This window comes from Tauraco erythrolophus, chromosome 22 (genome assembly GCF_009769465.1).
Source record: "Tauraco erythrolophus isolate bTauEry1 chromosome 22, bTauEry1.pri, whole genome shotgun sequence".
Lineage (NCBI taxonomy): Eukaryota > Metazoa > Chordata > Aves > Musophagiformes > Musophagidae > Tauraco > Tauraco erythrolophus.
Genome location: NC_141486.1, coordinates 1,612,493 through 1,640,313, shown reverse-complemented (window position 1 = coordinate 1,640,313; position 27,821 = coordinate 1,612,493). Strand labels below are relative to the sequence as shown.

The 27,821-nt window shown below is 52.3% G+C and overlaps 1 protein-coding gene across 2 annotated transcripts; it reads left to right on the top strand.

Annotated features, from left to right (window-relative positions):
- The first annotated feature begins 128 nt into the window (after nt 1-128).
- On the top strand, nt 129-27,821 carry LRSAM1 (leucine rich repeat and sterile alpha motif containing 1). Of its 2 annotated transcripts, none has more exons than XM_086625433.1 (25): nt 129-157; nt 3,471-3,654; nt 5,495-5,551; nt 7,244-7,288; nt 7,744-7,821; nt 8,708-8,776; nt 9,482-9,566; nt 10,872-10,993; nt 12,188-12,278; nt 13,215-13,345; nt 14,103-14,132; nt 15,188-15,310; nt 15,400-15,539; nt 16,002-16,046; nt 17,081-17,151; nt 17,912-18,011; nt 18,930-19,017; nt 19,737-19,811; nt 21,302-21,382; nt 23,648-23,743; nt 24,333-24,431; nt 25,172-25,303; nt 25,722-25,803; nt 26,097-26,218; nt 26,723-27,821. In XM_086625433.1, the coding sequence occupies exons 2-25, from the start codon at nt 3,583-3,585 to the stop codon at nt 26,846-26,848; spliced, it is 2,160 nt and encodes a 719-aa protein (XP_086481559.1). In that variant the 5' UTR covers nt 129-157; nt 3,471-3,582; the 3' UTR covers nt 26,849-27,821. The 2 variants fall into 2 exon arrangements, with proteins under 2 accessions (XP_086481559.1, XP_086481560.1); XM_086625434.1 differs by lacking the exon at nt 129-157 and adding an exon at nt 475-631.

Genomic DNA, 27,821 nt, shown 5'->3' with positions numbered 1-27,821 from the left:
GTCCTCCCGCTTGGGGGCGTGGGAGCGCTGCGGGGTAGAACTCTATGGTGAGAGCGGGGCGCTCTGGCCCCCCGCTCGTCTCGATGGTTCCCGTGGCCGACAGGTCACGTGACGCCGGCGGGGGCGGGGCGGTGTCGCACTATGGCGGCGGCGAGCGGTGAGCGGGGCCGGGGCGGGGCGCGGGGGGATCGGGCCCTGCGGCCGCCTTCAGGGCGGAGGCGCGGGGTGTGGCGGCGGAGCGGCGGTGCCCCCTGCCCCTGGTCCCGGCCTCCGTGAGGGTGCGGGGTCCCTCAGCGTGCGCCCGCGCCCCCCCGGGGGCCGAGAGCGCGGCGGGGCGCCGGGCACCGCGCGGGCGCTTGGCCGGGGGTCGGGGGCCGGGGGCCGGCGGTGCGCGGAGCTTTGACCGGTGTGCGTTGCGGAGGAGGCGCGGCCCGCGCTGATTGTTGCTGCTTTCCTCAGGTGGCCGGGCCGGGGCCGGCGGCGCTCGGGCCTCCGGGCACGGAACGGCTCCGTTCTGGCCGAGAAAAGAGTGAAGAAGAGCACGATGGAGAAGGATAGCCTGTGGAAGCTGTGTGAAACCTGGGAGGGGGCTGCGGGGAAGCCCTAAGAGAAGAAGAGGAGAATAGTGACAGTAAGGGAGAGGAAGGACTGAGAGGCAGCTGGTGGAGAGAGGCGATGGGTGCCAGGCATTGCCAGGGGAGGACCTTGCCAGGATCCGGCAGAGCCTGGTTATGACAGGGAGGTGCCAATGGCGTGACAGCTCTCCAGCACAGGCAGCAAACGTGCTGTGGGAGAGTGCAGTACACAGCTGCAGTTCGCCTTCCTGCTCCTTCCCGAAGCTCGTTCAAGTGCACGTGGGGCTGCAGGGCTCGCTGCTTGTGCTGCCAGTCGCGGGATAACCCATCTCTCGGTGAGCAAGGCCTGCTGTCTGGTGCCAGCTCTGTCCTTCAGGACTAGGTGGCATCTCTGCAGGAGCCCCGCTCACATCAGGACACTGGCTCGCTGCGGCATTACTGTGCTCCTGAGCGTGCTTTCCCAGAGAAAAGAAAATCTCTCTTATGTCCAGACCCCCATCTTGGCTGTTACAGTGCCATGCTGTATTTGTGATGTCCACAATGTTTTACAAATCGGTGTTTGGGTCTTTTTATACAGCCGTCTTGCTCTTTTGCTTTGATTACATTTGTTTGTAAAATCAGGGCTTTGGTTTTATTTTACTCCCAGCATCCAGACAGCTGCAGACTGTGCAGTGGGCGTTTCCCTGCCCTTTCTCACCCTGTGTATGCCCTTTCTCACTCTGCTGCCGCTTAGGCAGGCAGAGTGGGTACCTGCAAAGACGAACTGCTGGCATCCCAGCGGGATTTGCAGTTCATGGCTGCTCACTTCAGGGTGGGCGCTGTCCCAGGCACTCACAGGTAGTTCTTTCAATAATGTAATAAAGAAAAATGACACCATTAAAATATGGTCATATGCCAAAGGCCCTTCTCGTTATTGACTGCTGAGTGTCGGTCTCACTTAAACTGGTGGTCGGCGGAGCGCGCAAAGCCAGTGTCACAGAGAGAGGCAGAGCGTTGCTGTTTGAGGTTTGTCCTCTCTGTTCACTAAGCACGTTTCAACACTTAAAGGCTGTTCAGTCAATTCATCAAGTCTCTGATCCTTCGTTTTTGGCAGAGGTCTCCATGTTTGAGGAACAGCTCTGACCATATCCTGTGGCCGTGTGCTTTTCGCTGTAGTTTGAGACCAATTTGTAGGCACAGAGCTGGCAGAGAACCATCTTTTTTGTGTACAAGGTAGGAGCTTCACTGGGCGCCGAGTTGACTGCATTGTACAGTGTGCCATGTACTGGTGAATGTACTGACTCTTGTATTGTTTTTAAGATTGCTTATTAAAACAAGGTTAAAAAAGTCATTGTAAAGTGAAATTTCCAGTGCAGCCTTCATAGTGTGTGTCTCGATTGGGACTTTGGAAAGCTGTAGCTCCTGCCTGGGCCCGCCCTCTTTGCCGTGCAGTGCTGATCATGGCTCCGTAGGTTCCTCGAGTAATCCAAGGCTTCTTGCTCAGCCAGTTCAAGTCTCCTTCTTTTGGGCTTACTGTTGCGCTTCAGCTCTTCTCTCATCTTATCCCAGTCTTATCACCAAGCCAGATTCCGTCCCTCCTGCACCAGCTCCCTTGTGAGCCCTCGTTCGCCAGCAGCCCCCAACTCAGACTCATCCTGCTCTCATCCAGCCTGAGCTGAACCTCTTTTCCTCCTTCGTTTTACTGCTCGGCTGGTCCCCGTATCTCTTTTCCGAGCATCCCAGCTAGCACCCATCTCATTACCAGCTGCTCTCCCCATTTCTCGCCCAGCTTTAGCTTTCTGCCCTTCCCACGAGATCTGCCAGCACACTCCCCTTTTTTCCACTGCTGATTCAGAGTCCTCTTCCAGAACTGACTCTGGTTTCTGTTACCCCTTCACCCACCTGCAGTCCTGATTTCGCAAGACGTCTTACTGTGATCTGCTTTTTCTGGTTCAGCTTCTCTGCTCTTTACACTTGAATTGGCTGGTGTCTCTGCATACGGCCCGGTGGAATTAACAGAAAAACATTCTCGAGCTCTCAGTCCTGTAGTGACCTGGATCAACCATTTTGGGGAAGATCTGGCTGCCCTGTAAGCCCAGGATGGAGTATGGCAATCTGATCTGGAGAGAGACAGCCTGGGGGAAGCCCCTAAGTGCCTGGGAGGGCAGATAGCTCACCCCAGTGTGTGGCTGGGGCAGCAGTGGTGTGCTCTGCTTTGTAGACAGAGTTTTTCTGAAGTTAGGTTCTTTTAGCAGTTATTAGACTGTTGGAAACTGATTTGACTTTATTTGGTTAAAAATCTGACTTTAAGCTCTTAGGTGTTTGAGCAGATTCTTTGCATCTCACTGTGTGGATAAAACGGAGAAGTGTTTACTTCTGCCTAGAGAGCAAATGAGTGGAGTGTTTTGTGAACTTCAGACAACCCAAAGCTGGGAAGCAAAGTTTAGCTGGGGCATCCCGATTCCCGTGTCTGCCTGGGGTCATCCCGGGAAGCGACTGGGACGGGCTGTGTGACGTGCCAGAGGAGACTCTGCTGCACTCCATAGTCATCAAGTCCCTTTCAAAGTTACCTGTATGAATAGTTTGGGTTTTGTCCCTGGTGCTTGATCTCTTGATACAGTCACAACTTTTTTTAGTTCCTATCCTGGAGCAGACCCTGCGTTTTCCAGATCACCCAGTAGCCTTTCTCTGTCTGTGTTCCAGCTTGACTTAATTTACTGTGCACAGGGATGACCGAGACGATCAGCCCGTCTCAGAGACACAGCAGTGCTTTTGTGGCTCGTGTTGGCACTTCCACCATGGAGGTGTGCTGAGATCTGTCTGATCAAGACAGAGAAGGGCTTAAAGAAAGACGTTTGCTGAGACGGTGATTTTTTCTTTTTTCTTTTTTCCTTTTTTTTTCCTCCTACTTATTAGAGCACAATTCTGTAGTCCAGGCTTCTCAGCAAACGCGTACTCCAGGAGTCCTCTGCCTTTATTTACACTGATCATTTGTGCCACTGAGACAGAGCTGCAGTCAGAACAAAAGATGCCACTCTTCTCTCGTAAGAAGAAACCCAGTGATGATGCTCGAAAGCGCCTTGAATACCAAATGTGCCTGGTAAGCAACGCTGAGGTCTTTTCTGTTCTCTGTGTCTAGTCCTGGAGGCCAGGTAAATTGGTGCATCCTCTGCATTACCAGTAATTATGTTACTGATCTCACCAAGGCAGCATGTCCCTGCTTTCCCCATCTCCCTTTGCCCTGCCATCCACAGGTCCCCTTTGTGCCACGTCCGTCCCTCTGCCACTGTTCCACACAACGTCCTCCAGCCCGCCCCACCTCCTGCCAGCCTGCATCTGGAACCCCATCCCTCCGTTCTCCTCCATGCCCCTTCCCTCTTACAGATCTCTGTATGCTTTTCCTGCCTGTGAAGTCCTCTTTCCCATCATACCCAGATTTCCTTGTGCCCCTCTTTTGCTTCTTATTATTATTTTTTCCTACCACTCAAAGGATTAAGTTGTCAGACGTTGCTGTTTGTTTTCCTGGACTAGGATTTAGCCAGGATCCTCGGGGGCACATCCTCAGCAGGTTGCTGTCATGCCAGCAAGGCTGGCAGAAGGACCAGCATTACAGTAACTGCAGATTTAATGTTGGCTTTCTGAAAGCCATCTTCTTTTGAATTATTTCCCCTATTCTGCTGTAGGAGCTATGGACTAGTGCTGGCATAGGGCATCTGCTGTGTTCTGCCCCAGAGGCACCTGCATTTTAAAAGTGACAAAATTATGTCTGTTGGATGGCTGTAAGGTATTTTGGAAAGGAAGGCTTCTTTATGTACCAATAATTAAATGTAAAGACAAGGGGTAATGGCTTTAAACTGAAAGAGGGAAGATTTAGATCAGATATAAGGAAGAAATTCTTCCCTCTGAGGGTGCTGAGGCACTGGCACAGGTTGTCCAGAGAAGTTGTGGCTGCCCCATCCCTGGGAGTGTTCAAGGCCAGGTTGGATGAGGCTTTGGGCAACCTGATGTAGTGGAGGATTTCCCTGCCCATGGCAGGGGGGTTGGAACTGGATGATCTTTGAGGTTCCTTCCAACCCAAACCATTCTGTGATTCTATGATAATGAAACCAGTTTTACTGAATTTATTCAGTTGGAGGGTTTCTGTTCAGCTCCTGTGGGGCTGGGGAGAGATAGCTTAATCTCTTTGGTTTAGGATTAGTTCTGTATTGCATGTGCTTAGCTTGGGGTCAGATATCCAGTTCTGAAGACTTAACAGAGTCGCTACCACAAGCAGTTTTTATTGCCTCGTGCAGTACCTTTTATTTAAGTAAACAGTTCCAGAATGCAATGCTGCTTACAATGAGCCTTGTCTGGTTTCATTGCTGTTAGCAGCTGCGTTTGATGTGGCTGATTTGAACATGGAAAACCACGTTGGTACACAGGCAGTGAGTCCTTGCTCCTTCTTGCACAGCAGAGCTGGCTCTGCAGGTCTCATGGAAGCAAAAAGGCAATGGTAGGTTATTTTGGTTTCTGTGTACAGTTCAGAAGCAGCTCGGTCTGCTGGGTGAGACGTGCCAGTGACACAGAAGGCTCTTTACAGGCTGGGATGGCACTGCTCTTCTAGGAAGTACCTCTCTGGAGCTTGAGAACCCACCGTTTCCTTTCCACATGGTTTGAGTTCAGACTGCAGAATGAGGATGTGCTTTGGTGCTTTGTGCAGAAATTCCTTCACTGCACCAAAAGTGCTTTTCTGCAGTTTGGTTTCCCAGTTGCTTTTGCTTGCTGCAGTTGTAGCAGCACTCCTGTCCTTCTGACCTTGTCATTGGCTTGCACAGCTGCTGCAGAGAACGGCAAGGGCATTTTCTAGAGAGGGGCCAGTTGAGAAGTTCAGTCAATATGCAGCAAGAGGCTATTTATTTCTGCTTGGTCTAATTCTCTGGGTGCATGTCTTCTCTCTCCAGGCCAAAGAAGCTGGTGCTGATGACATTCTTGACATATCCAAATGTGAACTCTCAGAGGTATGTTCTCTACAACTTCCAGTATTAGCTCACAGGTCTGATTCTTGTTACCAACTGTCAGATTTAGTCAGATTTAGCCAGAAATGGCCTTGTTACTGATCTGCTTCTTCCTATGTCTGCTGAGCTCTGGCTGGAACATCTGGTGGGAACATCTTTCTCTTTTTTTTTTTTTTTGTGGGAGATTGCCTGTCCTACCTGATGCTTCCAGAACTTTTCTGTCCTGGGAACCACAGAATCATAGATGGTTAGAGTTGGAAGGGACCTCAAAGATCATGTAGTTCCAACCCCCCTGCCATGGGCAGGGAATCTTTTTTCATTTGTCAAGATGGAAATGGTAGAGTGGTCTCATACCCTCCACCTTGTTAGGACCCTAGTTTGAGACCTCGTGGCCTAATTTTGCTAGTCATAGGGGGATTTGTTTGCCAAAGGCTGACTTGTTTCTGATCTTAGAGCTGCAAAGTCTGCCACCTGGGCTTATTTTTCTATATAAGTGAAAATCCCTGGTTCCAGGCTGCTGGTTAAGGATGGAATTCTCCCTTCCAGCTTGGCTTCTTCCGTGGCAGCCAGCTAAACTGGAAACAAGCTGTCTGCTGGAGCGTGTTGGCTTGCCAGGCTTTCAGAGGAGACACAGCTTTTCACTCTGGCAGCCACGCAATCCTGTTAAGCAGAAGCCCGTTTCTGTCTCACTTTCAGTTTTTATTCATTGTCTCATGTTTCTAAAATGTTGGTACCTGTGTAACCCAGTGTAACCTTTTGTCACAGGCTGCCTTTGCCAAGCAAGCTAATAGATATTGCACTGCTCTTTGGGGAGAGATTTGGGGCCATCCTGGAGAGGACAGCTGTCTGCTCTGCAGCGTGAAATGGCTTTGCTGAGGCTTTGGGCTGTTTTGTTCCAAGATCAGAAGCCACCAGCATCTTGTGTGTAGGTTTGCAAGCTGGGTGGGACAGCCTGCGAGCCAGCCTGGCTAAAAGGGTGGCAGACAGAGGGTGCGCTGGGCCAGCTCCGTTCATGGCGGCAGCTGGTCTTGGATCCGCAGCGGCTCCTTTTGGATTGGTGCCAGAAAACTCTGTCTCGCTCTTCCTTTTTAGCCTTTGTTGTTTCGAGAAGTAAAGCGAGCCATCAGTTTAGTCATAAAGCTGACTCTGGACAAGAGTTCGGCTGGTGCTGGCTCCGTGCTGCAGAGCAGGTCACGGTGCTCAGCGTTGGCTGGCGTGGGCTGAATTTAGTGGCACATCCCTTTTCTGCTGTGCATACGAGGGCACTCAGTCCTGCCCGTTGCTCCCCTTTCTCGTTTAGCCCTCTGCAGTGTGTCTGCTGAGGTTGCGAAACCGTGGAATACATTTGGATGATGACTAGCTGAAAATACGCCTGAACTCTGGAGTCATCTCAATATTAATTGAATATTAAATCACGCAAGTCTTGAACTTCTGCCTAAACCTCAGCCTGTTCTGTGCTGTGCATCACACTGTTGTGTTGTGGAGAGCCCTTGCAAGCTGTTGAAAGGGAAGCTAACCATTTTAGGATAATGAGTACTGGCATCCCGGGCCGAAACCAGAGGCCAATAATTTTTAAATATCACTTGTGTTTTCATTAAAGTTAGTTATTCACACTTTACAGGTGGATATTGTAGAAGTGCTTACAAAGATAGTATCTTGAGAAGTCTGACACGACTGTTTTTCAATTGTTTTTAGGTTCCTTATGGGGCCTTTGCAACTTGTAAAGTCTTGCAAAAAAAGGTAATGTTGCAATCAGAAATTACTGGCTGTTATTATGCTCGAGTATTATTGTTGTGTTTGAAATGACTGTGTGTGGTTGTTTATGTCGTGCTTCAGAAGAACTTTGCTGGTAATGGATTTGGTCACTTGTACCATACTACACAGAGAGCAATTTGGGTGGGACTAATCTTGTCTGTGTGCTTTAGAGCTAACTTCTGTCTTGAAAGATGCGATGGTTGTTTCTGTCTTAGCCTACCTGATGATAATTCTCATGTAAAGAACTAGGCTCTTGGTTAGATCTCATGTTAAATGTCTGACCTTCTATGAAAATCTGTTTACTATTTTAATACTTTATATGATGCTGAATAAGTTACTGAGCTCTTGTACAGCCTCCACAATTAAAACTCAACAAATGTGCTTATTCTAGCCAGCAGTGTCTCTCGTGTTCATGTTTCAAGGAGACTTTTCCTCCGCAGGTGCTGATTATTCATACGAATAATCTGACATCTTTAGTTCCAAAGTCCTGCAGCCTCCTGAGTCTCGTGACTGTGAAGGTAATTGTGATTCTTAACAATTAATCTGCAGCCTATTTTCCTGTCATTCTAGCTGCATTAAAACACATTAGCCCAAATAAATCTCTGCTGTCTTTGCCAAGAATCAGTAACAAGTTGTGACACCTTCCTTTCCTAGGTTTCTGTCCCAGGTAGGCAGATAGTGGTCACTGGATGGTTTATATAAAGTCATAATCAGTCCTAGGGCTCATTTATCCTCTTCATAATCCCACACTTTCCCCCTCAAGAGCCTCTCACGGTGGTGGTCAGTCAGGGCTGAGTGTGTTGTGGGGTAGATCCATCTCTCTTCTGCACTGGTGGGTCACTGGATTGTGAATGAAACTGGCGATGGGTGACCATGTGTGATGGGGCTGTATGGCCGTACCCATCGTATAAACACCGAGGGCTTTCAGCTCCACCACCCCTGTACTGTGGTTCCACAAGAGGCAGAGTCATTCCAGAGGCTCACTTCTCCCTGTGGAGGGAGATCTTCAGGCATAGTCCTGCCCTCTCCCTGTGCCAGCGCTGGTGTTGGAGCACTCCAGCTTCCATGGAGCAGTTCAGCTCACTGATCCTGCAGAAAATGTGTTTTTCTGCCAGGCTGGCTCCGTGGAGATGATTTATCCAGGTGGCTCATGCAGTTTTATGGAACAACTCCCTTGATGTCACTGTTCTCCCTAGTCTTTTGTTTGTTTATCGATGTACAGAGGCTTGACTTTCTGAAAGACCTACAAGAATTAATGCTGGTGTCTCCTTGAAAACGTAAGCCGCTTTTCAAAGCCCCGTTGGAAGAGAAGCAATTTTTGTTGCTAGATAATTCATGACCTTTCATTCTTGCACCACGACTTCTTTTCCCAACCTTGTTTGATGAAATCGTCTACTCTTCCAGGTTCTAGACCTGCATGACAACCAGCTGGCGTCGCTTCCTGCTGATATTGGTCAGCTGACATCTCTTCAGGTAAAAGATTTGCAGCTGCATCCCAAGTGTCTGCAAAGGGCATGTTACAGGACAGCACAGATATGGGGTTGCTGCTATTTGGTTTTAATTAATCACAACGTAAATGACGGTCCTCAGAATGTCAGATCTCACTCATTGGCTTGAGTTGTTGGCCTGGCTTGGTGGAGAGGGAGAGCAGGAGAAGAGCAGGTGTGCTGAAGTCTACAGACCCAGCTTAGTGCCAGAGCTGTCGGTCCAAATGGCTCACACTGCCAAGCAAGTGCTGTGAGCAAGCAGCGCGGGAGCTTCCGGTCCCGTTGGTTTCCCAAAATACTCAGATCTTACTGTTCTCCCTGGTGTGATTGTGTTGAGAACTCAGTGCAGCGCTGAGGGTCCCATCTGCTGGGGGTGCAGCTTTAGGTTCGGTCACCGCTCCCCTCTGGGAGCCGGGGTGGGGGAGCGCTGCCCTGGAGGGGAGGACGCTCTGCTTCCCCGCTCCTGTGGCTGGGTTCAGCATCTTCCGCTGCTGTTGGTTGTCAGCTGGGTTTCTCACTGCATGTGGTAGCTAGACGTGCCCTGTACCCAGGGCTTCTGGAAAACAGTGTGTCTAAAACCGATTTCAGGTTGTCCTTCTGGGCCTGAAAGCAGTCCCAACAGCGTAGATCTGTAGAGGACCTGAGACTTGTATAAAGAATGTCTTGAATATCTTTTCTGTTAATACCTTAGGTCCTAAACCTTGAAAGGAATCTTTTAAAATGTCTTCCACAATCTATAGGAGACCTTGCCCAGCTCCAGATGCTCAATGTGAAAGGTATGGCACGTGTTTCTTGTCGGTGCCCTGGGCAAAGCACCATTTGTTATCTGGGTTGTTTTGAGCTGCGTTAGTGAGTGTTCCTTTCAACCAAAGTGAGCACCAAATGGTTTACTCTAGGAATGCTAAGGAAGAACACAAGAAAGATTTGAGTTCAAATAGTTGTCAAGGCAGGAGAAATCATCTAAGCAGAAAACAGGTCAGACTTGGTCGGCATGATGTTTTCATTCAGCCCATTGCCTTTTCTCGAAGGTGGGGTTGTTGGGTGATTGTGCCCCATCTCAACAGCTGAAAGCTGACGTGTGCCTGCTCATGGACACATGGAGAGCCCCAGCTGCCTTGTTCCTGCAGTGAGGAGTGCCAAGTGGGCTGGAAGCACACGTCTTCCTCGGAGAGGAAGACCCCTAGATGTGCAGTCCCCTCCTCAGACTCCTTTCTCCCATCTCTGGTACTTACACCAAAGGAAAGAAGGCTCCATGTTACAAATGCATTCAGCTCTGGAGACCTGAGCACAAGAAGGACATGGAGCTGCTGGAGCAAGTCTAGAGGAGGCCACGAAGATGATCCAAGGGCTGGAGCACCTCTGCTATGAAGACAGGCTGAGAGAGTTGGGGCTCTTCAGCCTGGAGAAGAGAAGGCTCTGGGGAGACCTTCTAGCAGCCTTCCAGTACCTGAAGGGGGCCTACAGGAAAGCTGGAGAGGGGCTTTTGACAAGGGTGTGTAGTGACAGGACATGGGGCAATGGCTTTAAACTGAAAGAGGGGAGATTTAGATTGGATATAAGGAAGAAATTTTTCACTCTGAGGGTGGTGAGGCACTGGCACAGGTTGCCCAGAGAAGTTGTAGATGCCCCATCCCTGGAAGTGTTCAAGGCCAGGTTGGATGAGGCTTTGAGCAGCCTGGTGTAGTGGAGGGTGTCCCTGTTCATGGCAGAGGGGTTGGAACTGGATGATCTTTGAGGTCCCTTCCAACCCAAACCATTCTATGGTTCTATGATTCTCCTGATAAAGAGCACAGATCCAGCCTGCAGCAGTGACTGCAGCTGGAAAGGTCGTTTCAGCATGAGGAACCACTGCTGGCCCTGTGCACTGGGGCTGTGTGCGAGTTGATCTTGATCCCAGTTTGCCTCGGTGGGCAGGGGCAGCCTTTGGCGTCCTCGTGTGACTGACGGCAGCCCCGTCTCGGTAGCAGAGCATAGAAAATGAGTCATAGGCGTGATTATGGTTTGGTGTTCCAACAGACGAACCTGCTGGGTCCTGCTTTGGCAAGGTTACGTGGTACAAAAAGGCTTTTCTCTCTCTCTAGGTAACAAGCTGAAGGAGCTGCCTCCTGCTGTGAGTGGCTTGCGGAGTTTGCGCACTCTGGATATCCGTGAGAACGAGCTTCACAGACTGCCGCGGGTGCTGGCTCACGTCCGCACGCTGGAGGTACGCAGCCAGCCGTGTCTGGCTCTCCCCTTCGCAGGCTCTTTGTTCTGCTGCAGGCTGCTTCCCTTCCTACTTGCTCAGTAAAATCATAAATTTAGCATAGAAAGTGAATTTTTAGGGTTTGGGCAGGACCCACTGTGGGGGATTGTAACAAGGCTGTATGTGGTTGATGGTGTCTGAAACAGCTTTTGCGTACCCTTCCTGCTTTGATCTTTTCTGATCACTTTTTCCATGGTTTAATCATGACTAAAGCAATCCACAGGGAGGGAAGCTCTCAGAATTACCTGCCAGGGCTGTCTCTGAGAGCAGGAGCTGTGCCTGTGGGCTCAGGCTGACTCAGCCACTTTCCACCAAGACTGATGCTCAGTGAGCAGATGGGATGCTTCCGATGATTTTGCCGCCGTTGCAGTGACGGATCTGCGACTCATTGGCAGCCTCTGTGCGTTTCTGGCTCTCTGGAGTGCACATTCAAAACGGGACAAGCATCAAGATTTTTATGGATGTGTTACCTTCTGGCTGCCAAACTTGTCAGTGCTAAACGGTGCAAATGTCAGACAACAGGGGTGACCCAGACACCAGCGTGGAGGATGCGAATAAACACTCCTCTGCCTCGAGCACACAACGTTGGGCTTCATTTCTTGTAGGGGCAGTCTCTGAGATGAGAAATCTGTGCAGCTTGCTCCCCGTGCTTGAGAAAGTGGTTCTGTTCTAGGCCTTCCTGCTATGCCCTTCTCTGCAGGAGGCAACCTGAGGTCCTGTTGGTGGCCACAGGAGGACAAAACAGCAAGCAGTCCTTCCCCTCGTTCGTTATGGTACTCCTCTTCTCTCTGCACCCTTTGTATCATCCATGCTTCATGCTTAAGGGCTCCAGCACTCTAAAATGTAGTAGAAAATTCCTGTAGTTGGGAAGCACTGTGCCCTCTGGCACTTAAACACAAAGTAGACACGTCCAGGTGAGGGGGATGTTCCACCGAAGGGCCAGCTCAGAAGCTCCCAAAGAAGGGACAGCAGAGTCACCTCTGAAAGGTCAAACACTCGGGAGAAATTCAATACAACCTGGTGTTTATGTCAGGGTTTAGGGTAACATGAAGTTATCACTGCATAAGTGACATTTTGGGGAGCTGCAAGGATAACTGCGGTTGGACTCTGGCTGGGCTGTCAGAATAACCTGGAGCTGTGTGTTCTCTTTCGGAGACGCTGACCCTGGATGCCTCTTCCATGACCTACCCACCAGCTGCTGTTTGCAGCGCAGGTACCGAGTCCATTCAGCGGTTCCTCTGCAAAGGTAAGTGAGAAGAGTCTGTGGGTGGTAGGGAGAACCTGGGGGACGGTGCTGTGCTCCGATTAGATGCTGTGGCGTGGCCAAGGGTTGCGTTTACGAAGGACAAGCATCGAATTGGCTCTGCTCGAGGCGGTTCCTGGTGCTCTGCACGCGTGGCAGGCTGGTCAGCGAGTTATGCATCTTTGCTGGCAAACTGCAAGACAGGATCCTTCTTGGAGACTTGCTTCTTACTGTCACACTGAAATTTATAATGGTTTTGTTAAAACATCGGAATGGTGGGTCAGAGACTCTCCGAGTGACCGTAAGGAGTCGTTGCATCTCCCTGTGGTTTTGTTTTCTCGTTTGTATTTTGTCCAGTGGGAGGATTAGGCATTGTCCAGGTATAGCTGGAGACACTCAAGGTCCCTTCTACCCTCATTTTCTCTGAGGAAGGACCTGGGGCTCGCAGGCTGATGGGTGGTTAAGAGAAAGATGAAACCAGATGGAAAACTCAGAGGACAAAGATAATGTACTGTGAGTTTGTGAACACTGGGTTGAACACAGACAGGAAGGTTTGGCAGAGCTTTTATGCAGGGGAAGCACTTTGGCAGATTTTGAGTAATCCCTGAAATAAAAGGACTGTCAGAACTTATTTTGGTGTGGGTAATGTTTGCAGCCCTGCAGAAGTCAGCGTGCCTGTACCTGTGTGAAGGAAACCTTTCTCTCTGAGCAGGCTGGCTTTGATCGTCTTCCTGGTGGGAATGGGGTGGCACGATCTCCTCTCAGGGCTTCTTGTTATTACACCTGCCTGAGCTGAAGGAGCTCTTTCGGGCGCTCGTCTGTGTGTGGGGAGAGAGGGCACAGTTGGAAGCACTCTCACACACCAGCCAGCCCTTGGCCATGCTGCCAAGGAGGTCTTTAAGCACCAAATGTTCTCCTTTTGTGTCTGATACCTTCCAGAGTGTGGAATTGCATACTACCCTCCCTCCCAGTATCTGCTTCCTGCGCTGGAGAGTGATGGAGGAGGAACATCAGTGGATGGGGTGGACAGGGCAGTGCATAAGTACTTGGAGGAGGAGAGCGAGTGGCAGGTGAGGCTCCACCGCGTGTGAGGTTGTGCGAGAGGGTTTGGGATTTGTCTCTCTGCTCCGTCAATGGATCTCACAGCATCCCCCATCACCTTCCCCGCCATGAGATGTGTCTTTTGGGATTAAGAGAGTATCAGAGCCCAGAAACAGGTACAGCACTGTGGGCATGGGTGGCTCATCTCCTTCCTGAGAGTTGGGGATGGTGTTGCCACTGCTGACTGCTGGAAGACACATCACAAAGAACTGTCTCCATCCATGAAAGCAATTCATAGATTCATAGATTTCTAGGTTGGAAAAGACCTTAGAGATCATCGAGTCCAGCCGTCCCTAATCCCCATTAAACCATATCCCTAAGTAGTTCATCCACCCTATTCTTAAACACATCCAGGATACAGTCAAGGGACTGCAGTGACAGTCTGGTCAGTGCAGCCTGGTAACACGTGTGTTTTTGGGGGGACAGCAAACTGCAGAACCTTGTGATCCCAGCCAACTGCTAGACATGTTCAGCCCTACCTGAGAAAGGTGAGGCTGGGCACGTAATTATGGTAAGCTGTGCTAATTCCTGTGCAGTTTGGCAAGTACAGAGTGAATTTCTTTGCCTTTGGAGGAGCATGAATGACTGGACTTTGTGTCTATGTTAATCTTCTTGTGCCTTTGGCTGATGTCTTTACTCAGTTAGGGGAAGATGTAAGTGGGTTAATAATATCTACAAAAAATTGCTCCTGGGAGTAAATGTCTGCTGATATTGCTTGTTTTTCAGAACAGATTCTTGGATTATGAGAAGAGGAAGGTAAGGGTGAGCGCCTGCAAACACTTTGTCTGCATCATAGGTCTGCCTCTGTTTCTTGTTTTCCATCCATTTTTCTGGTTTCTCAGCCAAAGCTGCATGTTTTGAGAACTGAGTTCTTGCAGAAAACCCCCCAAAGCTGCTCGTTCCCCACTGCAGGAGACAAGTGGGACCGTGGGGGACTCTGAGACTGACTCGTCTGACACCCGCAGCCGATGAGCTGCGGTCTCGCTTGCTCGCTCGCAGCTCCAGTTTAAATCAGCTGGTGTTTGCAGAGTTGGATCAGGGAACTTTGACACCAGATGGCTTTTTTCTTGCCTGTCCGTGCTGAAAGCTGTTTGTTTATCACACGAGGTGGGCAGATGTGTGAGAGCAGACCGCACACGGACCGCTCAGAACCCCCTGCCCTGAACTCCAGCCCCTCTGTGACTCCTGCATTGGCCCTTTGGCTCGTAGTGCCACCGTTCCCACTCTCTCCCAACGTTCCTTGTTTCTGTCCTCCATTCCCTTCACCTGGCTGCATTTTTAATTTGCTTTTTTTTTTTTATTTCACTGGTCTCTGTCTCTTCCTCCATGCAAGGCTCACTTTGAAATAAAAAGAAGCTCCTGTCATGGAGTTCCCCTCTCCCTTAGGCTAGAGCTGCTCTTAGCTGTCTGCTTCCATCAGTCTGTTGTCTTCAGACAAGGGATTCCCCTTACCATCTGGAATTGCACACAGCCTTAATTTTGGGCTTCCCTCTGGATGTTTGTTTTGGCTGTTTCAGTTATATGGGTTGATGCTCAGGGACTTCGGCTTCGTGATGATGAAATGAGTTGTGGGGAGTTTGGAGACTGTCATAAAGAGAAGAGCAGCTTCTGCTTCACAGTTTTCAGGTTCCTACGGAAAAAACATTTCCATCCCCTAGTCAAGCCTCTTGTTTGCCATTTGGCTTGCTTTCTTGTCCTCAAGGGGATTACTGTGCCTCGTTTTACATTTTTGTGAGAATTTGTGCTTGCTAGGGAAGGAGCGGAGCCAGCAGCCTCCTGATTTCTGGTATTCGTCTTCTTATTCCTCTCAGGAAAAAAAAATGCAGGAGAAGCTGGAATTTGAGCGGCGCCTGAACGTGGGGCAGAGAGAACAGGCTCTGCTTGTTCAGCAGATCAACAGTCAGAAGGATGAGATACTGCAGACAGTGAGAGAGGTAGGTCTCCTCTGGGCAGCTCCTGTACAAGACACTGCCTTTCCTGAACCGACCACCTTCTCCTCTGGTTCTCTCTTGCTTTGGCCCAGGACCAGCTGAGGCTGGAGCAGGATCTGACAAGGCACCAGCGCAGCTTGGAGGAGGAGCGCCTGAAGCTGCTGCAGCAGCTGAAGCAAGCGGAGCACGGCATTGCCAGCCGTATCCAGAAGCTGCTGGAGGACAATCAGAGGTAGGGTCCCAGGGTGTCTTGCAGTAATCTCTGTCCCTTGGGGGCTCGTGTTGTTTTGTCCCATTCTGAGTGATTCATTTTGCCCTTTCGGCGTGTTACGGAGCTGGCCACGGTCGATGTCTGTAAGAGGTGCCTTAGTTGTTGACCTGCCAAAGTCCCATTTAAAGGAAGTGGAATCTGACACCTTAAAAAAAGTGTATTTCACACATATGTGTGCTGTTGGAGTTTAGTAGTGCTGTGGAAAAAAAAATTGAATTCCTCATGGAAGGTGCATATTTGAAGTATTTGAAGGTACCAGTGCCTAGATCTGCTGGATTTCCTGCTGGGTTGGTGCTGATGCCAGACTACCAGCCTCCTTAAAGCTGCTCTTCTGTGCCTGAGAAGGAAGTCATTTTCTGCCCTCTGGGGAGTAGGATGTCCTGCTCAGCTTGATGAAAGCCTCTTGTTTTATCTTTTTTTTAGGCAAAAACAAAGTTCAGACATTCTGAAATCCTTGGAGAATGAGAGGTGAGTGTCCTTGAAATATGCTCTTCTAAAACACGGACAAGAAGCTGGGAAGAGGGCTGGGGTCTTGCTTTCAGAGCCACCAGTTCGAATCTACCTTGAGTCAGGGGAGGTTCACCTCATACCTGCAGCTGGTTCTGGTCACTGTTGGAGGCAAGACGCTGGACTAGATGTGCCTGGTCTTACCCAGTCTGGCAAACCCAATGGGATGGTGATTTTACGTCTTTTTCATCTCTGAGTGGTCCTGGCTAAGGAATTTGGGAACAAAACCCTGCATTCCACTGTCAAGGACCAACAGAAATCCTACATCTGTTGGGGAAAGCAAGGGATTTATGAGGATGGTCCAGTAATGCGTCCAGGCGGGGAGGAATGCGTTGAAAGCAATGCTGCCATTCGGCCAACACTCTGAGCTAGCTTTGCCACCAAAGTTGGTTGTCCAGAGTTGGTTGCCACCAGAGTTGGTTGTCCCCAACTCCCCCCTGCCTATATGCTGCCTTCAGCCAACTGTTTGTGCTGTGGCACAGCAGACTGGATGGAAATACTGACCTGGCTGAAAATAATGCCTTTGTAAGTCAGACAGTTTTCCAACCACACCAGTTTCTGATCTGTTAAGTGGCATTGTGTTTGTGCTGGGACAAGGACAGGGCGGGTGGGAATGGAGGCCAGGCTGCTGCTTTCAGTAGTACTGCTGACCTAGGTCAGCTTTAAAGTGCTCAGCAAGCCTCAAGAGAAAGGAAATGGTGTTTGGTGAGAGTGTATGCACACTGCATAGATGTTCTGTTTCTCAGAAAGATCAACTTTCCAGCCTAAGAAGCGATTGTCCCCGTGGTTTTGAGCAAAATGAATATTGTCTCCATAGACCAGTTCCTTACCAAGAAACCACTGAGACTTTTGTGTCTCTGATAAGCACCTGGCTTTGCTGAGCGGGTGGCAGGGTGACTCTGCCCAGCCTTTAGGCTCTGAGCTGGGTGGGTGGAGGAGAAATGAGGCAGCGCTTGTTTGAAGGAGTGGCTGAATTGTTCTTGTTTGTTCGGCAGAATAAGGATGGAACAGCTGATGGCAATAACGCAGGAGGAGACGGAGCATCTACGCAGAAGGGAAGTGGCCTGTGAGTCCAGACAACTCTTTGGGGTGATAAGGTGTGAGAAAGACCTGGTTCCTCTCGAGGTGCACTGAATAGGTGACAATCACGTGGAAGATGCTCTGTCACACGCACATTCTCACTGTGTTGCTTGGTGCAGTGGAGCTGCAGGAGGTAGCACTGCACGTGTACCATAGCTGATCCATTGCTTCCACCTTCAGCTCACTGCTGGTTCTCCTTGAGGTGCAAGCTGTGCTCCCTGTGTCACTGCAGCATGTCACACAAGGAGTTTGTGGGACTGGATATAAGCACACAAAGCCCTACATATTTCAGAGGTACCAAACAGATGTTAATTGATCAGGTTCATGAGGCAGGAGGCGTATGGTAAACAAGAATGATGCTAGGGAGCCTTTTCTGCTCATGATGGCCATGAACAGCTCTGCCGAGGTTGCAAGGGAAGGGGGGTGTGTGTTGTCACCCCAAAGATGGGTTACTCGCAGTGGGACGGGCATCTGAGGGTTGGTAGGCAGTGACTGGGCTCCTCCGAGCGCTGAAGAGATGCGAACAAAGGCAGAGTGGAGTTTGCTGAGTTAATTTCCCAATAAATAGCTACGGTTCTCGCTGCTGAATGAGTTTACTCTGAAATGAATGAAGTGGAAAAAAGCAAGATCAGGTTGGAAATGGGAGAGAAGGCGCTGTTAATTGCAAGTGATTGTGGCAGCAGTGGTAGATGAGCGCTTGTTGTAGACACCTCCTGACACGGACTGACAGCACTCCTGTCTCCCAGCTGCCATGCAGCAAATGCTGGCCGAGAGCTACAAGAACAAGCTCATCCAAATGACCTACGAGTCTCGTCGGCAAGACCTTGTCAGCCAGGCCTGCTCCAGGTACGGTGGGAGGTGTCTGGGGCTGGGGGTACTGTGGTAAAGTCCCTTTCTTTCCAGCAGTCCCCACTGTGATTCCATATATACACCCAGGAACTCCTGCAGCTGCTGGAACGCAGCAGGACAGCTGCTTAAGAGCGGGTGACAACACAATATAAAGAAACTGTCCAGCTTGATTAGATGAACCCCTTCTAACCACAAGAATATGCATGTTAATCAGACTTTGGATGAACTATCACTCTTTTATGCTGTTTATTTTACTTTATACATTCTGCTAAATATGGAGGATGAAATTAGACTGGTCGTTGTTTTGTTTTGTTAGCCTGTTCAGTGTCAGCACAGAGCTCCTTTGCTCCCCTCCCAGGGTGGTCTCAAGGATGCTGTTTGTGTGTACGTGGGCCTTGGTGCACTGCTGTGGGTACAGAGAGCGTTCCGGCTCACTCTGTTTGCAAGAAGGTGAGAAATTTTAATCCAGCAGAGTCTGACACTGAGCAGAGACCACCTTGTGTGCCTGTGGCTTGGCGAACAGAGGGCAGGCACGGTCCTGCCTGCGGGTGCAGGCAATACGTGGCCAAGTTGTCTGGGTCTCCATCAGCACACCCTTGCCAGTGCGGAATGCCAACGTGCAAATCCATCACCTGAGCAGTTTGCTGGGGCAGCAGCAGCCCCTGTTCGGGCTTGAAGCTGCGCACGTGCAGGCAGCGGTGCTGCCGCTCCGGCTGGGTCTGTGCTGCAGGTTTGGTTTGGTTGTAGGGAAGGAGGTTTTAAATCTGTCACCCTTCAGCTGTGCAGTGCCGTGGCTCTTCACTCCTGTTCAGTAACAAATCTCTCCATTCCTGGATTGCCTGTTGCTTTTCCTCTTGTTTGCTTCAAGAGTTGCAGACCCAGCAGTAACTCCATGGCAAATCCATCTTCTTGCAGCCTAGCTGAGATGGATCAGAAGTTCCAGCAGATCCTGGCTTGGCAGCAGCTGGATCAGAACAAAGCTGTTAGTCAGATCTTGCAGCAGGTAGGCAAGGGAGTGAACTGGTTGGGGTGTTGGGATCGAGGGAAAGCAACTGCACGGGAAAGATCGAGAGTGGATCGCAGGAGCAACGATGGCTGGGCTGCATGCAAAAGTTATTTTATTAAAAAACTAAGTGCTAGCCTTTGAGAATCTCTGATATTCTAACAAGCTGACTGGAGTGGTTGAAAGGAAATGTATTTGTTTTTTAGCTAGACAGCAAAATTTCAGAAAGGACAGCAGCACAGACTGTGGGAAGCAAAACTGGTCTGATGATTAATAGAGAGGATTTTGAGACAGAAGTCCTGTCTTTTTGGCAGGTTTCCTGGGTGGCTTGGAGCAAGCTGCCCACAGGAAGCGTTTTCAAAGCCTCTGCTCCTTTTGAATACCTCCTTTTGCACCTGAGACCTCTGCAGCACGTTTTTCAGAAGTGCTGGGCCGCCGTGCCCGGTGACACAGCCTGAGCACTCTGTGCTGCTGAAAACAAGCGGTGGGGTTCACACAGAGTATTCCAAATGTGTGTTTGGAGAACAGGAATATAACTTCTGTGTCTGTCTGCAAAGTGGGGTTTACCTTTTGGGACCGTGGTGTAATTAGGACGCTGTTGCCCAGAGTAGGCACTGTTCAGGTGCTTGTGTCTGAGTCCCTGCAAGGCGACAGAGTTTCTTAGCCCGTTTGCAGCTACATGGACGACCTCACTAAGCAGGATTTTGCCTTTCCCTTAGATTGAGATGCAGAAAGCTGCCTTTGAAGCTCTCCAAGTGAAGAAGGATCTTATGCATAGGCAGATCAGGAACCAGGTGAGTCAGCAACAGAGGAAAGAGCAACCAGCTCCTCAGCTCATCACGGTTCGGTGAGACACTTGTGAGGAAGATCAAAGCACTGTGAACATAGAGCAGGGTCTGGAGGAAACAAAGAGCTCCTTTATTGCCAAGAGCTCTGTAACAAAGCATCGGGCAGTGTGGTTTAAAGTCGTCTCCCAGCTCCGCAGCAGGCAGTGTCAATGCAGGTTTTAGATTTGCAGAAGTAGTGGAATTGCCATTGCTCAGCACTCATGTGGGTGAAGTGCTGGAGAGTGGTCACTAGAGGACAGAGCTGCATTGGCTCTACGGGAGTCATCTGCAGTTGCAACTACAGTTTCCTTCAGACTGCATACCTAGCAGGGCTGCTGTTTCCACATGAGTCCACTGCATCTCCATCCAGCACATCGGAACTGCACCTTCAGCCATAAGTTCACCCTTTCTTTCCCATTCTCAGCCCGCCTTTTTGAGCTCCATTCTGCAGAAGGTGCAATGTGATAGTCGGGGGGAAGAGCAAGAGCTGGTGGAGGAAGGAGCGGTGGTTGATGCACGAAGATGGGTGGCTGGTTTCTAACACAGTGCTCCAGAATCTTCCCTCTCCTGATCTGACACTAGCAGAAAAGTCTAAGGTCGGAAGTTGGTGGATAAGCTTAAGAACTTGGATCTATCAAGTCACTCAGTGACCAATGTTTGCTGGAAGCCTATGGATTGTGCATGGACAATCCAGGAGATGAGTCTAACAACTCTCCATTGCTTGAATTCATCAATAAGAGCTGTGCAGTTTGCTTGCACTTGCTCTGTAAACAAAGGGAGTCTGGTCCTTGATACCATGACTGGATCTTTTACTGCTGAAATCCAGCCCACCCCACCAGCAGCCTGCCCAGGCAGTGAACGGGCAGGAGCCCTGGGTACTGCCTGCTGCAGAGCCCCAGTGTCGGCAGGAATTTCATGGTTGGTGGCACAGATTAAGCAGCGTAGCCTGGGGATGGTAGATGGCCTGGCAGATAGGGCTGGGCTCTTCATCTTGGCTTTGCTGTGGGATCTTGGGCAGTTCACTTCACCTCTCTGTGTCTCAGTTGCCCCACCTGAAAGAGCACGTCTCATTATGGGTTTTGCTGGAGCATCTAGAAACCAGGACCCTGCCCCAGTTAATTGGCAGTTTGGTGCTAGGAGGACTTTGCCAGTTGCTGCCTTCCAGAGTGGCTGCAGAAGGTTTGGCTGACCAAACTGATTGCAATGTGCTTCTAGACTTGAACAGAAGGTGATTAGAGTAGAGAGACAATTAGAGAGCAGGAGACACAGCTCCTCAGGCAAAAGACGAAGAGCGACCCTGAGCACGTGGATCACGGAAGGGCATTAGCAGGTTCCTCACGTTTCTGGGTGGCTCTGCAGTGCCATCCCTCCCAGAACAGCAGGTAGATCTCATTTTAAAAGAGCGTAAATTCACGTAATTTCAAATGTCAGTAAAAAATGTTTCATCTTCTGTTTAGATTAAATTAATAGAAACAGAGTTATTGCAGTTGACACAACTGGAGTTAAAGAGGCAAGAACTGGACACAGAGACGCTGCAGGTATGTAGGGCTCTGGGGCTGCCCCACCACCCTCTGTCTGCTCTGGGATTGCAAAAGCTCCACTTGCTTCTTCTGCTCCTCGCAGTTTCCAGATGGTTTTGTGCCTAGTCAGAAGGGTACTTACCCACAGGACACCCCAAACCCCTCTTTGTCGTGGTAACACGGGGACGTTGCTGCTGCTCCTAAACATCTCGATGTGTTTTCAGGCGAGAGACAAACCGGCCCCGATAGCGCTGGGCAGTTCCAGATTTGCTGGGTGGGGAAGGATTTTGCAATCCAGTTGTTGGCTGTCCCAGAAACACCTGCCTGCTGCACATGGCATGTCTTCTTCCATTGTTGTGTTGTGTTTTGTTTTGAAACACCCGCCAGTGATGGCTGTCAGCTCTCCCCCATCATTTCTAAGCCTCATCTCCCGGGCTGCTCTGCCCCACCATCCCACCATTCGATGGGCTGGCTTCATCAGCAGTCACACGTTGAGCAATATCAAGTTTGGCTTAAGCAGCTTGGCTTTAGATTTTGTTACTACACCTTTGCATCAGTTGTGTTCTCGTGTGCGCTGTTTGCCAGCTCAGGTCACCCGTTTAGGCAGCCCAAAATCAGTAGCACCATCTGCTTTCCAAGAGAGGGCACCCAGCAGGCTGGCAAGCGCTGAATTAGGACAGGTTTGCCTCAGCCCTGTGCTGGGCACCTTGGAGTGTAAGATTTGGGTTGTGCTACCTTAACTCACGCAGCTCCTCCCTATAACGCTGCGGTGCTGGAGGCCTGATGGTGGGGACCGCCCCGAGCTCACGCAGGGAAGACCAAGGAACCCCAGGCAGATGTAGTTCAAATGACACAGGACTTGGGTGATTCCTGTTGGGTGACCACAGGAGCTCCAGGGGAGTGCAGAAAACGAGGCTCTGCCCTCGTACCCATCTGCAGCCTGGCAGGCAGCATGGCATGGACACTAGGAAACAAGGTGTAAGACAGCTTCATCTCTCTGGATACCCGCCGGCTGTTTGGCAGCCTACAGCCTGAAGGTTCCCTGCTGAGGCTGAACCCCAGTGCACGGGCAGTGCCCACCAAGTGCTTCAGCAAAAGCTTTTCTGCTGTCATGCTTGATACCTCCTGCGCAGCCGCTGGTTGCTTCCTCCCTCAATGTGCAGGTGCTTTAGTGATGAACTTGATAAACCCTTGGAAAGCAGGAAGGACCCAACGCACCCTGAGAAAGGGAGGCGTTTGCGTAGGTCTCTCGCGAGGTGGGTTTGGGAGGGAGCGATGCCAGCGGGGTGTCCGCAGTGCGGGTGGGCAGGAGGGCTCATCCCAAGGTGAGCTGAAGCTGCCTGGGTTTCTCACCTGGAGCAGCTCCCACGTGTTAGTTGTCCCTCTGGGGAGGTCCTGCTGCAGAAGAGCTTTCCTGGTTCACCAGAGCAAAGCATCTCTGATCAGCTAATGGTGGGTTTTGCCCGGGAGAGGCAGGCATTCCTGTATTCTGCTTAAACAGAGGACCTTGACCCTGTGTAGGGTCCAGATGCCAATCAAGGCAGATTTCCCACAGTTCCTCTTTAGGAGATCATCCCTCTAACAACATCTTGTCCCTTTGTCCATGGACGTCTCAAGTCCCTGTGGCTGATGACTGCCGGCGTCTGCTCAGTTAGTGATCCCCCCAGCAGGTATGAGCTGGCTGGGACCGAACCATGCAGAGATGCCGCATGGTCTGACGTTCCTCAATTAACTTCTCCCCATTTCCCAGCGGTGTGGCTGCTGGGATGACTTACCTTGCCCTGGTACCCAGCGGTGCTGGGCGTGAGACCCCAGGCTTCCCAGAGCCATGGGGGGAGGTTGCTGCTTTACCTGTCTTGCAGGGCATCTAGACAGCCTACCTGTCTTACCTGTGGGCTTCTAGACCTAGTTTCAGGTGGTCTTGCTCAGTTAAGGAGGGGGACCATGAACACTTGTAATACCGTTGACTGAACTTCCGATGGAGTGCCGAAGAGCTGCTGCAGACCAGTGCGGTCTGGGGCTGCCTGGGGTGTGCTGGGTGTTGGCACCGCTGGGTAATGGCCAGTGCAGGAGCCAGAGAAATGGGTGCAGCTTGGGTTTGCCATGCCAGCTGCCAGGAGAGGATTGAGGCTGTCTGCTCAGCCGAGGGCCCGTGGAGCACAGGGCTTCCACATCTGCTGTGACTGGTTTGGGTATGGTAAGTGCTTGGCTGGAAGTCGGGGCAGGGGGTTGCTTGCAGCCGTACGGTACGGAGATGTGGGTGCCAGAGTCCTTCTGTTGCAGGGGGTGATCACGGAGCAGCGCCAAGCTCTTGGCTACCTGCTGCAGCAGCTGCTCAAAGAGAAGAAGCAAAGGGAAGAAGAACTGCGACAAATACTGGTAACGAAGGGCCCTAATTGTGTGCTGTAGGTGGGGAAGCGTGTGGGCTGGCTGCAAAGAGAGAGACCACGGATCAGCACGGGGATAAGGGGGAGCAGAGGAGGGCTCCGAGGGGTTGTGTCCAGATCCAGAGACTCATTTAACTTCAGAAAGTGCTAATATGAGCTCTCAGGGGCACAGTTACTGCCAATCCCTGGCGCAGCATGAGGCATCATCATCATCATCATCAGTCTCCCCTGTCACAAAAGGGAGTTGGAGGGGAGGATGAGCCCAATTCCACAAGGTCCCTCTCTGTGACCATGTAATCCCGAAGAGCTTCAGGCTCTCCTGAGCTTCAGGAGAGCTGACTCCAGCCAGCGTCTGGGCCAAAGTGAGCAGAGGGATGCACAAGTCTAGACTGGATGTGGGGGTCAGAGTGGGACCAGCCTCCAGAAATGTCCATCTCACTGTAGCTGTGCCCATCGCAGTGCTCTCAACCGGCCCTGCACAGCCCAGTTTGTTGGGTTCCCCTCCACATCCAACTCAAGCTTCCCTAAACACCGCTCCCGCCGTTTTCTCGGGCTGCTGAACAACCAGCTTTGTTTTTCAGCTGGAAATGGAGGCGAAGAGCGAAACCAAACAGGAGAACTACTGGCTGATCCAGTACCAGCGCCTGCTGAACCAGAAGCCCCTCTCCCTGAAACTCCAGGTGGCTGCTGCAGTTAATGCTTTCGCTGCGGCTGTTCCCTGCTCCGCGGAGCGCGGGGGCAGCGCAGGCAGCCTTGCCGGACCCACAGCTGCGCCGGGAGCAGGGCACGGACCCCTGGCACGGGCTGGAGCTGGGGCGGGCGCCAAGCTGCCCTGTGTTTAGCCGTCATGCGCCCAGCGGGGCTGCCCCCCCTTATTTCTGTGTGCCAGGGGTTGTGGGGCTGCCCGGAGCCAATACCGCAGCTCTCTGCCCTTGCCAGGAGCAGGGGGCTCTGAGCACCTTCCGGGCAGGGCTTTTTGTTCCAGCTGAACCCCCAAACAGCTCCGCTTGGCTCCCCAAATTCCCCTGCAAATCCATCTGAGTGCAGCAGGTCCCTTCAGTTCCTCCCTAACGTGTTGCACCAGGGACTTGGTGCTGTTAAAATACCCGGGGGGGGACAAAGGGTCGGATCTGAGCTCTGCCCATTGCAGGTGCTGCTGCAGCCCTCAGCTGCCAAAACAGTTATGTTTTGTTCTTCCCAAAACACAGCCGTTGGAATTGTGCTCATAAAACGCCCGGGACCAGAGCTCCTCCGGCTGCTGGGCTCCCGAGCTTTAGTGTCTTCAGGGATGCAGAATGCTTCGAGCAGTGCCAAGGGCAGGACTGAGCCCGCCGCCCGGCCGTGCTGCCAGCCTTGCTGCTGCCTGGCCCTGATCTTTTTTTCAAGAGCGAAGTCTGGGAGCTCACCTTGTGTTTTGCAGGAGGAGGGCTTGGAGCAGCAGCTGGTGAACCTTTTAACCGAGCTGTCCGCTGAACAGTACGTGCCAGTCTTTGCACACCATCGAATATCCTTGCAAGTGCTCAGCACCATGACTGCCAGTGACCTGGAAAAGGTACGAGACAGCAGATAGTGCAGGACGAGACCGACTCTGCACCAGGACTGAACTTGCTCTTGGTCTGAGCCCGGCTGTGCTCGTGGCTGTGCCCGTGTTCAGGCAGGAGGGAGAGCTGGTGCTCCCGGTGTGTCACCTTCCTGCAGGGAGAGGTGCCAGTGCTGCTCTGTGCCCCGTCCGAGGAGGCGAAAGCTCTCCCGGATCACTTGCAGGGTGAGCTGGAGCTCGGCTCTGTCTTTCAGCATCCCTCAGATGTGCTCTGTACCAGAGATGGCGCTGAGGGAATTCCCTTCTCTGGCTCTGATGCCCGATGGAGGTGCTTCCCTCTTGGCACAGCTGGGTCACACCAGGCCCAAGAGTTCAACATGAATCCCCTCCTTTCTGCTCTGAGAGCTAACGCCGGCCTCTTGCTCCGCAGATTGGCGTGCCGGAGGCGGGCCTGCAACGTGCCATGCTCCGGCGAGCTCAAGAGATCCTGGCCGTGGCCAAAACCATCCCAGGTACTCCCAGTTCTTCTCTTTGACGCTCACAGCAGGTACCTGAGCTCAGACTGGGGAGATGTGCAGGGTCACATCCCTTTGGGGAGCGGAGCTGTGCAGGGCTGCCGTGCGAGGGGGAGAGCTGGGCAAGGAGAGCTGGCAGAGCTGGGGCTGCTCCGGCAAGCTCATCCCGTTGGCTCTCGTATTTATCGGAGCCCCGAGCGCCCACCTGCCTGCAGCCATGGCCGTGCGTGCCAGGTGGGGGGGAGGTGGGCAGCTCTCCTGGGGCTCACACCTCCTGCTTGTGGTTACAGAGCTGCCGAGGCCGGAGCCCAGCGCGCCCTCCGAGGAGCCTCCGAGCCCGGCGGTGCCGACAGCTCCGCTGCTGCAGTGGGATGAGAAGAAGTCAGAGTGTGTTGTCTGCATGGAGCAGGAGGTGAGACCACGGCACACGCTGGAGCAGGGGGTGGAGTGAGGGCAGCATCTGGCACATCCACACGTGTGTGTCCCCAGCCTGGCCCTGGGCAGTGCCTGGATGCTCATCCCTCCTCATCCCTCCAGCTTCCGAGGCTTGGGCATGACAGCAGGGGGGAGGCAGGGCAGGACAAGGCTCCTGGCAGGCTTGGGAAGGAGCCAGCTGAGCTCCTGTGCCGGTCTGTCCGCACGGTGGCCATGGGACGCGTCCGCGGGGCTGCTTGGCACAGCCCTGACCTGTGCCCTTCCCTCGGGCTCGTTTCACTCATGCTCTTTGCACAGCCCAGCCCCTCGTGCACACACCGCACGGGGCTGTGCCCAGGGATGGAGCTCGTGGTGCACTGTGACACCCCCGGCTCATCCCCATCTCCTCCAGCCTCATTTCCTCCCATGCTGGAGTGTGGCGGTGCTGGGATGAGCGTGCCAGGACAGCACCACTTCCCGTGTCCTCTGTCTCTTCCCCCAGACCCAGATGATTTTCCTGCCCTGTGGCCACGTCTGCTGTTGCCAGAGCTGCTGCGAGCAGCTGCACGCTTGTCCCCTGTGCCGCCAGGACATCGCGCAGCGCGTCCGCATCTTCGTCAGCGGCTAGGCGGGCGCAGGACGGCGAGGCTGCCCCGCACCACCCCCGGCACCCCTTCCCAGGGCGATGTGCTGCTTCTGCTCCGTGTCAGCATCAAACAGACACTCGCCCAGCATGACCAGCACTGCCCTCGCCGTGCACAGCCCCAGACTGGCTGCACCCAGGAGCCTCAGCGTCCTCCGTGTTCCCCGATGGCTTCTCAGCTGCTGCCTTGGGTTCCCTCTTCATCTGCGGCCCCTCCCGCCTGCCCACCCAGCACCCTCTTGCCTGGGAGCACTGGGTGATGGAACTGGATGCACTTCTGCCCCCTCCTACCTGGCTAATGTATTTGCCTTCAGAAATGCCCTTTGCTCAGCAGGGGCACAGTTAATGCCATCTCTGGAGCCACCGTGACCTTGCAGCTCCCGTGCCGTGGCCGGGGCACTGCCCTGCTCCTGCATCGAGCGGTGTTGCCTGGACGTGGGTGAATCTCCTGCGAGAGGATGTGTCCAGGGGCGTGCAATGCTCTGGGTGCCTACAGGGCCTTGCTCTGAAGGCATGCCAAACGTCTGGGGCTTCTGCTCTGGCACCCATGGGAGCATGTCTGGGGCCTGGTGGGCTGCAGCCACGGGCAGCATGTGCCAGGACAGAATGAGGAGCTTCCTGAGCTCCAACTCATGCTCGTGGTGTAGAGGAGACTCTGCAATGGCCCCAGATCCAGGACTCGAGGAACCTGCTCGGCCAGAGGAGCCCCGTGCGATTCCTTGTCCACAAAACACGTGTCGGGAGCAGAAAGCGTTGCAGCCGCCCGACAGCTCAAGCCCAGCAGCGAGCGGGTGGGCTGGGGCTGGGGCTTCACCCGGCGCAGCTCTGCATGGCCCCGTGCTCGGCCTGCGGGTAGTTCGTCATTGGCATTAATAAGTAACGAGCTGGTCAGTCTTTTGTCTTTTGACCTTGAAGGATGAACCGCAGAGATAAGCCGGGCGCCGCCGCAGCCCTTCCC

What these genes read in the sequence shown, in the direction of transcription:
- LRSAM1 (XM_086625433.1), top strand. Translation starts at nt 3,583, where the DNA reads ATGCCACTCTTCTCTCGTAAGAAGAAACCCAGTGATGATGCTCGAAAG. An exon ending in TTGAATACCAAATGTGCCTG is followed by an intron (nt 3,655 to 5,494) that starts GTAAGCAACGCT and finishes TTCTCTCTCCAG; the next exon opens with GCCAAAGAAGCTGGTGCTGA. An exon ending in AGGAGGAGAGCGAGTGGCAG is followed by an intron (nt 13,346 to 14,102) that starts GTGAGGCTCCAC and finishes CTTGTTTTTCAG; the next exon opens with AACAGATTCTTGGATTATGA.